We start from the raw sequence: 15,355 nt of genomic DNA on the forward strand, positions 1-15,355 counted from the left end.
TTTAGTGAGAGACTGAGATGAGCCAAACGCACCCATCTCCCTGTACAACTCCTCCATCTAATGCAAAGGGCACAGTGTGTGAAGAAGACCTTACACCCTTTTGCACATGCTCTACAGTAAAATAACAAAGATTTTTTCACTCACTGACCTTGCTTCCACAGTTAGCTGTCAGCAGTTTGTCACTGGCACATAGAAGTTTGCAGGCATAAGCGATGTTGATGGCTGTTTCCTGTTTGTCTCCAGTGAGAACCCAAACTTTAATCCCAGCCCTCTGAAGAGCAGCAATGGTCTCTGGAACCTCCTCCTGGAGTCTGTCTACAATCCCTGTGGTACCTGAAAACACACGCATACGCTTTAAGTGCTGGTATTTCACCTCTGATATCGAATGATTTAAGTCTGAGCTGCAGTGACTACCCAACAGAGTGAGGTTGGTCTCAAGCCTCTGAGCTGACTCCAGAAGAAGCTCCTCTCTGTTCTCTATGCTGCTCTCTGCCAGCATGTGTGCTTTCAGCCACAAGTCATACTCATCCTCCTTCAGAACCTGCAGGTAATCAATAACAGATCAAGCAAATATTAGTAACTACAAAGTCAGTAGTTGGCTGTCTGTCATGTATTCAAACCGACTGTGGGATCTTTCAATATGAATGGGAAATGAGACCAAGAAGCAACAGTGGGGAACAGAATCACAAAGCTCCAGTTCAGACAGACAGTTCAGTTGGGTCAAAGATTTTCACACCAGTGGTCTGCTGGAGCTCGTTTCTAAGGCCTCTGGCGGTGCTATCATCCTGTTCCTCCTTGCACGAGGGAACAACTAGTGCAAGGAGGCCCTGTGCAGCTTTACTAGATTAACTGCTTGTCTCCTGGAATCTCCTCCATCCTCTTCAGACTGTGCAGTGACACAGTCTGAATGTACAGCAATTTGGTCAACTCTGTTGTTTTAAATGTGCTATATAAATAAACTTAGCCTTCGTCTTGTGTTAGCTTAGTTAAAATCATTAGTGTTACAGGAAAATTTTAACCTTCAACAGAAAAATTACAAGATGATCATTTAGCCTGGAGAAATAGTTTGCTGCTTTATAAGAAAGCGCTCCACAGAGCCAGAACATCTTACTATTCATCACTGATTGAAGAAAATAAGAACAACCCCAGGTTTCTCTTCAGCTCTGTAGCCAGGCTGACAAAAAGTCAGAGCTCTGTTGAGCCAACCATCCCTTTAACGTTAACTAGTAATGACTTCATGAACTTCACAAATAAAATTTTTATCATTAGAGAAAAATTACCAATAATCATCCCACAGATGTAATATTATCTACAGCTACTCTTAGTACCATTGATGTTAAGTTAGACTCTTTTTCTCCAGTTGATCTTTCTGAGTTAACTTCAATAATTACTTCCTCCAAACCATCAACGTGTCTTTTAGACCCCATTCCTACAAAACTGCTCAAAGAAGTCCTGCCATTAATTAATTCTTCGATCTTGTGGCTATGTACCACAGGCCTTCAAGCTGGCTGTAGTTAAACCTTTACTCAAAAAGCATCTCTAGACCCAGCAGTCTTAGCTAATTATAGGCCAATCTCCAACCTTCCTTTCATATCGAACATCCTTGAAAGAGTAGTTGTCAAACAGCTAACAGATCATCTGCAGAGGAATGGTTTATTTGAAGAGTTTCAGTCAGGTTTCAGAGCTCATCACAGCACAGAAACAGCTTTAGTGAAGGTTACAAATGATCTTCTTATGGCCTCTGACAGTGGACTCATCTCTGTGCTTGTCCTGCTAGACCTCAGTGCAGCGTTCGATACTGTCGACCATAATATCCTATTAGAGCGATTAGAACATGCTGTAGGTATTACAGGTACTGTGCTGCAGTGGTTTGTATCATATCTATCTAATAGACTCCAGTTTGTGCATGTAAATGGAGAGTCCTCTTCACACACTGAGGTTAATTATGGAGTTCCACAGGGTTCAGTGCTAGGACCAATTCTGTTTACATTATACATGCTACCCTTAGGCAGCATCATTAGAAGACATAGCATACATTTACACTGCTATGCAGATGACACCCAGCTCTATCTGTCCATGAAGCCAGATAACACACATTTTTGACCAGGACATGTCCTTCAACGCACATATTAAACAAATATGTTAGACTGCTTTCTTCCATTTGCGCAACATCTCTAAAGTTAGAAATATCCTGTCTCAGAGTGACGCTGAAAAACTAGTTCATGCATTTATTATTTCCAGGCTGGACGACTGTCATTTGTTAACAACTTTCCTTTTTGCTAAAGCATATAGTTAGGGCTGGACCAGGTGACCCTCTTCTGTGGAACCAGCTTCCAGTTTGGATTCGGGAAACAGACACTATCTCTACTTTTAAGATTAGGCTTAAAACTTTCCTTTTTTCTAAAGCATATAGTTAGGGCTGGACCAGGTGACCCTGAATCCTCCCTTAGTTATGCTGCAATAGATGTAGGCTGCCGGGGGATTCCCATGATGCATTGAGTTTTTCCTTTCCAGTCACCTTTCTCACTCACTATGTATTAATAGACCTCTCTGCATTGAATCATATCTGTTATTAACCTCTGTCTCTCTTCCACAGCATGTCTTTATCCTGTCTTCCTTCTCTCACCCCAACCGGTCGCAGCAGATGGCCGCCCCTCCCTGAGCCTGGTTCTGCCGGAGGTTTCTTCCTGTTAAAAGGGAGTTTTTCCTTCCCACTGTCGCCAAAGTGCTTGCTCATAGGGGGTCATATGATTGTTGGGTTTTTCTCTGTATCTATGAAGCGCCTTGAGGCGACTTTTGTTGTGATTTGGCGCTATATAAATAAAATTGAATTGAATTGAATTGAATTGAATCCTCCCTTAGTTATGCTGCAATAGACGTAGGCTGCCGGGGGATTCCCATGATGCACTGGGTTTTTCCTTTCCAGTCACCTTTCTCACTCACTATGTATTAACAGACCTCTCTGCATCGAATCATATCTGTTATTAACCTCTGTCTCTCTTCCACGGCATGTCTTTATCCTGTCTTCCTTCTTTCACCCCAACCAATCACAGCTGATGGCCCCGCCCCTCCCTGAGCCTGGTTCTGCCGGAGGTTTCTTCCTGTTAAAAGGGAGTTTTTCCTTCCCACTGTCACCAAAGTGCTTGCTCATAGGGGGTCATATGATTGTTGGGTTTTCTCTGTATCTATTATTGTAGGGTCTACCTTACAATATAAAGCACCTTGAGGCGACTGCTGTTGCGATTCTGTGCTAAATAAATAAAATATAATTGAAATGAAAACTTCAGTTACACTGAAGGATCAGATATTAAGTTATGACTGGACAAGATTAGTAACAAATTTAAATGCTAAATTTAAAAGCATTTACCTTCCCTTTTCACAAGTCTCTTTTATGTGACCTGCTTCAAACAACAAGAATGCACGGGGCAACGTATCCAATGTTTTTTTGCATTCTGATGTCCACGTCCAAAACACAGTTTCAGAAGAGCAGATCCATGTTAAAAATCTCAACATCACATGTGACCTGTGTAGTAAGTTTAACTGGATTCTCTAAGCACTGCAATTCTCTTTTGCTTTATCAGTTCTCCATCATGTCTTTCCTTGATAATTTACAAGGAGCTTGAGGACAAAAGATCAGGAAAGTGTTAAATCTTCAAACTGATTTATGGCTGTCTGTGCATCAAAGATCTTTGCATCCAGCTAAAGTGAGAAACCATTAAATTAAATACTACATTGTGAAAGAGTGTATTCATGGACATTCTGTACAAAGCTATTTGATTTCACTTCTCAGAGATGTTACCTTTTTAGCGATGCAGAGTGTGCGGAGGCCTTCTCTGGCATAAGCATCCAAATGTTTTTGGGTTTTTTCTTTGATGTGACTGTATACCTCCGTCTGATCTGCACCGGAGAACAACAAACACACATATAAAACACAAAGGAACACTGATGAAAGACATTGCTCTTATTATAAATGTCATTTGTTCTAAAATCATCAATCAGTAGGAAATCAATCTTAAATATTCCTTTTAATTACCTGTGGGGCTTTCAGCCAGATCCATGATGACTGAGTCCGCACCCTTGGTGAAAACCACCACCTGTCCCGTCAGAGGGTGGCGAACCACTACGGACATCCTTTTCCTGTTGGAGTCAAAGGGCAGGATGTGGAGCAGCTGGATAGCCAGGGAGCCGATTCCTGGCAGATCCACGAGCAGGCTCTCTGCAGAGCGACCCCTCAGGGTACAGCGGTATGCTCGTGCTGCATGGACCAAAGCTGCCTCATCTGGACTCTCTGCCTCATACACCAGTTCATCGGTTATCTCTTCCACTTGTTTGGTCAGGTCTTGCATGCTCTGTCTTGCCTCATCAGGGTTTGTCTGTGTATCCTTTAAGTCATCCTCTGTCTCTTGGTCCTCCACATCTTGTTCTTCCTCCTCTCTGGCAGATAAGTCTGGTTTAGAGTCATTTTCCTGGCTTGAGCCTGACACGTCTGTGGTGTTGCTCACGGGAGTGGAGAGAGTGAGAGAGCCTCTCTTCCCCCTAATAAATAGCCTGCTTTTTAAGCTGTGAGGGCTGCCTTTGATTTGGGAAGGGGAGAGAGCGGAGAAGGGAGAGAAACTGAAACGCTGAAACATCAACTTAACTTCTTCCAGAGACTTTAGAGGTGTCCGTTCTTCAGGTATCTGTAGGAACAAGAAAACAGAGTCAGCTGCTGGAACTCGTGCTAAAAAAGTCAAGACGGTTTCCCCTGAAATTATTCTTTGAATTTTTACACTACTGAACACTGTATTTTTAATTAAAATGTAAATGAATCAAGCCAGAATCTTTCCCATTAGTCGAATCTCTGCACAAAGTGAAAACCAGCTACAGCTTTGTTACTGTGGAGTATTTTGTGTCAACTGACGAGGAATAAATATCCATTAGACTCAAAAATAGATATTGTGGTGATGTAAAGTGGAAAATCACGTCTCGTGATTTTCATGTTCAAAATCATGTTCAACCTTTACATTTTTAGGCATTTAGGCTCTTTAAGTTATTTATATGATGATTAAGAGAAAGTAAGGACTATTTTAATATGCAAACATATTTCAGCGTGCCGTATTGTCAGAACACGTCCGATCGTCTGGAGTCAAAAAAATCATGTTGAACTACTTTGAGTCTGGACTCTGAAGTCATGTCCACACTCGTCTTCAGTCGAGTTATCATTCCATTATTGATGTAACTTATATATTTGATTCCTTATCAGTTCTCGCTGTCTCTGTTTGAGGGTCACCATCATCTGTAAGCAGCGTATCAAAGACTTTACATCCGTGAATATTAACAGCATGTAGTATCGTCAAATGCTTGTTATGGTCAGTGTTTGGGTCATTACTCAAAAAACATAATGTATTACGCAGAACACCTTTCTTAAAAGGGATGTAAGTAATCTGTTACACTACTTGTAACATTATTTTTGCATTTTTCCATAAAATGGTGAAACGCATTGTCTCATATATACATGCAGGACACACATATTATCTTTCTCTTAGCAGTGGCATGCAGTGACTTTTACAGAACAAAGATGAAAACAGATAAAAGTGCTGCTGACCCTGCACCTGCTCAACTTCCCTGTTTTATTATAGACCAGACACGGTCAGAGCCACAGCCTTCAGCTTCTTCCTGTTAAAATGGAGTTTTTCCTCCCCACAGTCGCCAAAGTGCTTGCTCATAGGGGTCGTCTGATTGTTGAGCTTTCTCTGGATTATTGGTCTTTATGTTACAATATTAAGCCCCTTGAGGCGACTGCTGTTGCGATTTGGCGCTGTATAAATAACTGCAGCCACAAGATGACAGTAATGTTAATGATGGATACACATTCTAATCGACAGGCGAGGAGCTTTATGGCAGCGCTGTTTGTCATCAAAGAGAGAAATCACTTTACTTTGGTACATTTTAAATATTGTCAATAATGTTTATATTTGACAAGTCCTGATGGAAAGCCACTGGTATTTAGATATGAACACAAAGCCGGCAGCACAAAGCAAAGATGAAAACAGGACAAAGAGCCTTTAACTGCCACAGTGATTCTACTGTAGAAACATGTTGGAAACCAAGGCTGCAGCCTGACTGCTCATCCATTTATTACCTTTATTACCTGTTTAACACCAGGGTCTGGCAGCTTGACTGTTGGTGTTTGTTCAGCTTTAACATAAATCTGGGTTCTTGGCTAGCTTAGGTTTAGTCTGTGCTGTCTGTGCAGGGACTTGTAAAGAGCTGAAGTTGTGTTAGCAGCGTAATGCAGTTGTTTCTGTCGTGGATGCAGTTTCCACTTTATTATCATGTCTATATCTACACTGTAGACCGTGCCACTGTTTTCCTCCTCTAGCATACAATCTGAAATCAGCTGATTGTAGCACAAGTGCAAGTGGAATGGATAAACGGATTCAATAGGCAGGCAGACAACAATGTCAAGGAACTGAACTACTGGGAATCAGTTCTTTTATCATCACAGTCCTGACACACATTTGTTTTTCTATCCAAAATGTCTGAACAACATTTTAATCCAAGTCAGGAAATATCAAGTCCTTTCACACTGATATTCTAAAGATTACGAGGACCTCTAAACATCACACTGAATGACATCACTCTACAGACTAAACTAAGCAAAATGTTTAAATAGGCTCGTCAGTACAGACAAAAGAGCAAATTGTTCCAACAACACCATGTAAGTCATTTCATTGTAAATCAAAACAAATGTTGGAAACATCTTTTATGTGTTATTTACTCACCACATGTCGAGGCTGGTTGGGCGAAGAAACCACCACACTGTTACAGATGGCCAGAGCCAGGAAGAAGTCAGTTATGTAGGTGAGTTCCATGCTGGATGGAGTCTCGGATGAGGAGTGGTTTGTCAGCCAGTTCAGCTTCCTGCCAAGTGCGGGGTCTGGTACCACCTCCTTTGCCTGAACACAGGAGCAGCAGGTGCTTACCCAACATGCCAACAATAGGAATAATATGTAAAAGCAGTGGAGTTCACTACATGCAAAATGTAGTGTGAGAAATATGCAAAAAACTAAGAATTCAAAAAGGGGGCAAAAACAGCACTATATTTACCAGTAATTAATAAAACCAACTTTTTATAAGGTCTCCAAGCCGAGTTTTTGATGTGCATTCCATAAATGTTGAACTGTCTGCTTTTGAAACCGTAACTATGAAGTGAAGTCAGCATACCGAGGGAATCTTCTGATTATCAGGATTCACTTACAGTAATATTTGCAGTCAGGAGAAATGATCACACAGAGCTGATTATTACATATTTACTCAGGGATTCTCCCACATTCAAATTAAAGAACTGCCACTTCCAACATCTGACCAATCACAAGACATGGACGGATGTCCTGACAGCAGAGCAACTGAATTTACAAATGAAGAGAAACTGTTCAATCGGCAAAAAGCAGTTAAACACTCTGCGCTGTTTTAACTGCAGCAGCATAACAGCTACAGATGGTGTAGATTAAAGTCTGAGGACAGGAAGGAAAGCTGGCAAAGGTGCTGACTGTGTAACAGACTTATCAAAATGTAATATTTGTCTTTCACAAACAGGATGTGATGCGATCAGTATTTCATTAAAAGAATGTTTAAAGGACAGGCTTGTGGTGTTTTTTAAGAGTTTGAAAGTAAAGAAGTAATATAAGCACAAAGATAGGACTAGACTATGTTTTATTATATTTTAGGTCAACAAGTACAAATAGGTGTCCAATCCTAGAATTGTATATTAATACCGACAGAAGAATAAAACTGCAGCCAGTAGGAAAAAAGAATTTAAGGAATAAAGCTAAGGATCCAGATTTTATAGATTATATAACACAAAGACATTAGATTTAGACATTTTCTGGTAAGTGATTAGTCAGACGGTGATGATGTCATACCTGCTAATCTCTAATCTGGACCATGACCATGAGTTAGGTTTGCAGCATAAGGAGATGACTTGTGATGAGGCTCATCTTTTAATTAGAAGTCATTTCAGGTAACAACACTGTTTGACCATATGCACTACTGTCACCACATTTGTAAGGTGTTTGTCTTCTCTGTGATAGCAGAGAATGTTGGTGTCGTTGGGTAGTGAACCAACACTTGCCCAAAATCGCCGGCCTAGGGGATCCTCACGCACCTGGTTAAGCAGTGTGCCAGTGTGTGTTGTTATAGTAAACAGTAACTACTTTGTATTACTGTAACACAAGTCTCAACATGTGCCATTTCAAAGTTTTGATAACGTCACAGTTAAAAAAGGACTGACTAGATTTGTTCAGACTTTTAGCTGGCATTGTGTTTGGAGTAGACATGGCCTCTGATTATATACCCCAGGGTCCATAAATTATAAAATTACAAAATGTTTGTTTTATAAAAACATCTTTTAACATGAGTATTATTTTAACAATGCAAACATGATGTCTGATGTGTGAGAGAGAATCTGACCATGCGGCTGCAGAAGGCGCCGGTCCTGGGCTGGACGTGACCCGACAGTTGATCCTCCTCCATTGGCTCAGCAGTAAGCGTGTGAAGAGACGCAGAGCTGCGGTTGCAGCTGAGAGAGCGACAGCTCAGAGATTTCCCACTGTAGCCTGACTTCAGAGTCACAGAGCAAACAGCCGTCTCGGTGTTTTCTGATTCGTACACCTCAAGCCTTCGAGCTGACACACATAACAACACATCAACAATGATACCATGCAGGCTGTCATTAGCATGCCTGTAGTTTAAGGATAATGTGTGCTGTATTGTCTAAAATCTAATAAATCTTTATACATTCTCCACTGCAACCACTGAACATCCAAGGTATGGACATTGAGGCTGTGGACAGCTACAGGTACCTTGGTGTTCATCTGAACAATAGACTGGACTGGACTCATAACTCAGACGCCCTCTACAGGAAAGGGCAGAGCAGGTTGTACCTGCTGCGGAGACTCAGGTCGTTTGGAGTGGAGGGCCCACTCCTGAAGAAATTCTATGACTCTGTTGTGGCTTCTGCTATCTTTTATGGTGTGGTCTGCTGGGGCGGCAGCATCTCTGCTGGGGACAGGAAGAGACTGAACAGGGTGATCCGAAGGGCCAGCTCTGTTCTAGGATGCCCTCTGGACCCAGTGGAGGTGGTGAGTGACAGGAGAACGGCGGCTAAGCTGTCATCCCTGATGGACAACATCTCCCACCCCATGCAGGAGACTGTGACAGCACTGAGCAGCTCCTTCAGTGGGAGACTGCGGCACCCACGGTGTGGGACGGAGAGATTTCGCAGGTCTTTCCTCCCCACTGCTGTCAGACTCCACAACAAAGACTTTAACTGATCAAGCACACACATCCATACATATGCAATAACACTAAGTGCAATAATCCTTTCTGTCATCGTTGTATTTTTACTCAGTTGTATATAGTATTTGTATTTGTATTCTATTTTTATCTTATTGTATATTTATTTTATTTTATTCTACTGTATATAGTATTTTATTTTATTCTATTCTGTACAGCTGTGTACTGTATTTATTCTTATTGTATTCTAATTTTTGCCTCATAACTTTTGCACTGTCCACTTCCTGCTGTGACAAAACAAATTTCCCACGTGTGGGACTAATAAAGGTTATCTTATCTTATTTATGATCAGATGTCAGAATGTTTTATTTACTGGATGTTATTCTCCTCCAGTTCAAGCATTTTGATGTTAATTTAATTTAATTAAGTTTGTTTGTTTTTTAGTTTAGTATAGTTTCATTATAGTGCCAAAAAACAACAACTGTCACCTCAAAGTGCTTCAAATCTCTGCTGATACCATTTAGACCTTCTTTCTTTCATTGTATTAAACAACAATAGAGCATAGACCATGGAGCAACAGCAGCAGACTGAAACTTGACGTATGTCATTAAATTAGAAGAACAGCTCTATTTAATGCTTAACTGAAATCGCCAATAAATTATAATGAATCTCCATCCATCCATCCCGGCCACTAGGGGGAGTAGCTTATAAACCAACAACTCCTCCAGCTCCTCAGAATGTCGAGGCTTTTCCAGGTCGGCTGAGAGAGATAATCTCCAGTGTGTCTTGGGTCTACCTCCCCTCACTGATAAAAATGATCAACTCAATCACTGGTGAAGTCCAAAACCCACAACAAGTCAGAAATATTACCAGCAATGTAGACCAAGTTCTCAGTGTGATTGTACGCATGTGGAAGGTGCATTAGGGGAGTGGGATTCCCCATATACCCACAGCACTTTCCACAGGACATGGTCATATGCTTTCTCTAGGACCACAAAGTGTAACTCCTACTACATACCTTTGAGAGGATAAAGGTCTGGTCTAGTGTTCTACAAGCAGGACATAAACCGACTGTTGCCCTGAATCTGAAGTTAGAGTAATGGACAGCCTCTCTTCTCCAGTATCCTGGCATAGGCCCCTAGTCCCCAAAGTCTGTTTCTTCTATAGAAGGTTGTCTGTGGGACGGAGGATATGTTCAAACTCGTCTTTCCACTGCCTGACTATATCCTCAGCTGAAGTTGGCAGGACCTTAACTGCATTATGCATGTTTGAGCAGAGCACTGCTTTCGCCTCCTTAGTCACCTCAAAGAATTGCTTTGAGGTGACCGGTAACTACTCCCACACCTGAGTTCAGCAATTTCAGCCATTGCCAAACCTGGCCTGCTTTTAATTGTTAGCTGCCTCCAGAGTCTCACAGGCTAACCAAGCTGAATAAAACTCCTTCAGCTTGACAGTCCACTCCCATTCAACAACCCAAGGGTGCCGGAAAGCAACCCTCTTGTCCTCTGGGAAAACCAGGCAGCAGGCCGGGGGATAGACAGACCCTTGTTGTTTCCTCAGGCTACACCTGACCGGGCCCCACAGGCTAAAGGCCGCCTACCAGGCACTCTCCCTGGGCCCCCAACCCAAACTTGGCCTCAGGGTGGGGGTGTGGCAACTGTATCCTGGCCAGCGTGAACTGATTGCTTGGTTTTCTTCATTTCATAGGAGTCAATGAATTGCTTTTCACCTGGCCTTCACCCAGGACAACTTTGCCTAGTGAGACCTTACAGAAAACAAAGCCCCTGACAACACAGCTCCAAGACACACAGTCCTCTACGACAGTAAGGTGGTTTTCACAGAGGGATAATGATCAAAAACAAATACACTACGGAGAAGCAAAAACATTCAGATGAAAATGTTTTTGTTTCATGCTGTTCTTTGTTTTACTCCTTTGTGTCTGTGGAATTCCATGAAGAAGTTTAGTTTGTGATATTGAGTGACAACGATATTCTAGACAATGACCTCAACTAAAGACAACATTGTACAAAAGTTTAAGGCACTAAAGACAAGGTGAACATCTTGTCTGTATAAATGCTGTTGTGTAAGCACTCATCGTCCTAGCTGCATTCCTACTGTAATTACAGAATTCCCTTCAATGCTGAAAATATGTTAACAACAGAAGTCAATGAAATTCAAAGCATTCTAGCAATAATAGCGGTTTCTACCATTTTCCTCATGAGGATATTCAACTCCAAAGATACTGCAGCGGCGAAACACCATCTTATTTTCTGTCAGCGTTCCTGTTTTATCAGAGAACAGGTACTGAATCTGACCGAGGTCCTCGGTAATGTTGAGAGCACGGCACTGGATCCTAGAGTCCAGCTGTTTGTTGTACAAGGATAGGTCGTTGTGGATGAAGTAGATCTGGCCTAGTTTCACAATCTCAATGGACACGTATAGAGAAATTGGGATCAGCACCTGTTGAACAAAAAGCATTAATCCTTCTAAAAAATTCAAGCACAGGTTCCTGTGATTTTACACCATCAAGTTTGTGTCATTTTAAAATTGTTTTGGTTATCCTAGAAAAGACCACACTAGCAGCAAATGAGAGGCCCAAGTCTGAAGTTAACATACCTGCAACACAATGACCATAGTCCAGAATATATAGAATCCAGCCAGGGCAGGAGGCGTCTCAGTATCGACCTGGAAGATGGATTCTTTAAAGCTGTTCATCCAGAGGCCGTGGCCTGAACACAAATGAAATCCTTACTGGCCATTCCTCGCTGCTCTTATCGGCAACATACAATGTGCACTATTACAAAGTTTCCATCAGAAGAATACTGTGACCAGTCAAAGCTGTTGTCAAGTGAGAGCTGTGATACAGCAGTGTCAGTACAGACCTATAGCAGCAGTCAGGCACATAACGAAGAGTAGGACCACACACCAAAGGATGTCTGTATTCAGGTGCTTCTCCAGCTTACTGCGCTTATACCTCGGCCCGCTGTTGTTCATCATGGCTTTAGTCTCATGACCTGAGTCCATAACAAGAGAAGAACACAGCCATCTATGAAGACTTTATCTGTTGAAACTACATAAGCAAGACGGGAACAGCACTCTTTATTCATACACAAGTCAACATGTTTTACAGCCTCTAAATCTTTTAACGCAGCTTCCTCAGTCGCTTTGGTCAAACTCTGATAAGTATGTACAACTAATAACATTGTTTTTGCTGTAAATAGTTTTTAATATTGAGACATGGCAGCTTTTTATTAACTAAAATTCATGAAATTCTAAAGTGGGAAATCAGGTAATTTGTGTGTTTAAAAACCATTAATAAGGACGTTTTGAGGAGCTTTTGGTCTACTACACTTTGTCAGGCAGGTCCTATTTAAGCGATTTCTTGATTGAGAACGGGCATGGCTGTAGTCAGGCCTTACAGTTATTACTGTAGGTTTTTACACAGGGCCATGTGGGTTTGGGTTTTTTCCCCTTAATAATAAACATGTCCATTCAAGTGTAAAAAACATGTAAAAAAACAAAACAAAACAGGAACTCGGGCAAACATTTTTTCACACAACTGTAAATGTCTTCACTTCCTGTTACTCTACAAGACAGAGCAACTTCCAACAGTCAAAATTGAATCGAGTCATTACCAGTGGACATTTTCGCCAAATCTTTGGCAAAGATTTTCTGGTCTCTGGCTTTTCTTTGATCATGTATGGCATCGAGAAGCCAAGATGAGACTTATTATGAACAGTGGCTATTTATAATTGTCTTTTCCTGGAACAGTTTAAGAATACAGATCAACAGAACGTTGACCCTAACCCTATTTATATATTTATATTTCACAAAGTAATAAACAGTGATGATTCCTGGGCGTGGGGTTACCATGGACAATAAGTATGAAAAGACAGATGGAGGCACTGGTACGGTTCCCATATAAAGCCTCGAGCTGGACGTTTTCTCTGTCCCAGTCTTGGTGTTTTAAAGCTGAATGTGATGAGCCAGGGACGGATCTGCTATCGAAACTGCAGTCTCATGGATAACAACTTGTAAGTGGGAAATTCTCCATTTAGAATGAGCATAACTTAATGTTCTGTTTAGTATGACTTCGAGCACATAAGGTTCAAGTAAAAGAGATAGCTAAACCGCTTTTACCACATAAAAACTTACTATAACTAAACATACAAGTTTTTCAAATAAAAAGAGTTTATGATATCTCGAAATCTGCTTGAGCCACACTTCTCCAGTTTTTCCATCGTCAGGACGTTAGCCCTGTTGTTCTCAACTACCTTTGGTGTTGACTCTCAGTGGGAAATTTAGTGCATACGAGGTGCAGATGTTCCTGTAAACTGTTGCAGCCAGTTGGTTGTGTATTATTGGTCTCCTGTGGCTGAAAGTTCACACCAGGTAAAAGTGATGGAGGATTTAAAATTTGGAAAAATAAAGGCATTCAAAAAATGAAAGACCTATATGCAGACGGCATGCTGCTCACATTTGATCAGTTATGTATAAAATATTTAATACCCCCAAAGCACTTTTTTAAATATTTACAATTGAAAAACTATTTGTCATCAAAACTGCAAAGGATTGCTGAACTTCCACCATTAACAAAAATAGAGGAGGCATGCATTAAGAACACAAAAGGGAAAGGTTTTCTCTCTGTATATTATAATTTACTGATGCTTTCCTCCAAAGACTCAGCAGCAGATAAACTGGATGCTTGGAGAAGCGAGATCCAAGAGGACATAGATGAAAACAACTGGAACCAGGCTTGCTTAAAAGCACAAAAACAAACAAACACACGCTTTAAACTACTGCAATATAAATTTCTCATGAGAACCTATATAACACCTGTCAAGCTTCATCATATGTCCAATGATATTCCGGATCTGTACTAAATGTTTAGTTGAAAAAGGGACTCTTCTTCATTGTCTATGGGAGTGTCCTAAAAAGATGTTATCAAATATCTGTCCGAAGTGTTTAGGGTAAAAATCCCTTTAAAAGGAAAACTCTGTGTACTTGGAATATATCCAAGGGAATTTAAGCAATCGGGGGAAAAAACTAAATTACTGGACTATGGATTACTTCAAGCCACTGCGCTATGTTGGAAGAGTATGGATGCTCCCTCCATGGGACTCTGGAAGAAGGAAATTGCAATCTCTCTAGGCCTGGAAAGACTAACATATATTGCCAAGGGCAAACACTGGGACTTTGTGAATATGTGGAAGCCATATATGGATATTTTAGGGAGTGGGGATGAAGGACATTTATGAAAAAGAAGGGAAGGAAGGGAAAATGTTGTCCATCCTAACCCATTGTATTTTTGTATTACTGTGAGAACGATGCTCATTTCTACATTTGAATGTGATGTAGGCAGGTTTGATGTATGGATGGGTGTGTGAATGTGAGGGTGTTCAGCATTTGTTTGTATTGCACTATAAAAAATTTCAATAAAAATATATGGGAAAAAAAACAAAAACAAAGTAAGAGGCCAATATGCGCAAATTAACGAGTAAAATGTTGTGTTGAAACAACATTTTCAGTTTTTCTTATGAAAAGAAATTCCATTTCTTTTATGGATGTAATTTGTTTTAAACTTTGGAAAAAAGCCAGTGTAACTGTTAATGTTCAGATGTGACAAAATAAAACTGCAAGCTTACCAGCATAGACTACGATGCCTACCACCGTTTCAGTGTTGCGTATGGTGCAGCTCCTGAGCAACAGGTTGCCACTATGGAGGCCTACACGAACCCCATTTGAGTGCTCCCTGTGAAACAAAATACACACACAAACTCATACAAAGACAAAAACAGTTGGCAATACAGTGAATACCAGCCGCTCTATGAGCAGTGCTCATTTTGACCACTTGAACTGGAAACTAAAAGGCGGTCTGAGGAAACCCTGACACATGGATATTGACTCCGGGAAAAGTAAAAAGGGCTGACATCAAATAATAAAAAAAGACACTCACTTGTCAAATTAAAATATTTGCCGTACAATGTGTTCCTAAATAATCCAGCCAGGCAGCTGACAAAAGTCTATTTTTGATCGTCACCGTGTTTCCACGACAAGGTGACATCAACTCCAAACAGAC

General features: G+C 41.0%; 1 protein-coding gene across 1 annotated transcript in view; it reads right to left on the bottom strand.

The window, feature by feature from the left end:
- The window catches only part of atp10d (ATPase phospholipid transporting 10D), a 42,564-nt gene that overhangs the window by 12,818 nt on the left and 14,391 nt on the right, over positions 1-15,355 (bottom strand). The window contains exons 6-15 of the mRNA XM_082515721.1: positions 14,922-15,028; positions 12,159-12,290; positions 11,893-12,005; positions 11,484-11,736; positions 8,452-8,666; positions 6,765-6,938; positions 4,034-4,679; positions 3,800-3,897; positions 415-541; positions 149-333 (exon numbers count right to left, since the gene is read on the bottom strand). Coding sequence (XP_082371847.1) covers positions 149-333; positions 415-541; positions 3,800-3,897; positions 4,034-4,679; positions 6,765-6,938; positions 8,452-8,666; positions 11,484-11,736; positions 11,893-12,005; positions 12,159-12,290; positions 14,922-15,028 — 2,050 coding nt within the window. The remainder of the gene's footprint in view (positions 1-148; positions 334-414; positions 542-3,799; positions 3,898-4,033; positions 4,680-6,764; positions 6,939-8,451; positions 8,667-11,483; positions 11,737-11,892; positions 12,006-12,158; positions 12,291-14,921; positions 15,029-15,355) is intronic.

The sequence above is a fragment of the Aulonocara stuartgranti genome (assembly GCF_965226115.1).
Source record: "Aulonocara stuartgranti genome assembly, chromosome: 19".
In the NCBI taxonomy this organism is placed as follows: Eukaryota; Metazoa; Chordata; class Actinopteri; order Cichliformes; family Cichlidae; genus Aulonocara; species Aulonocara stuartgranti.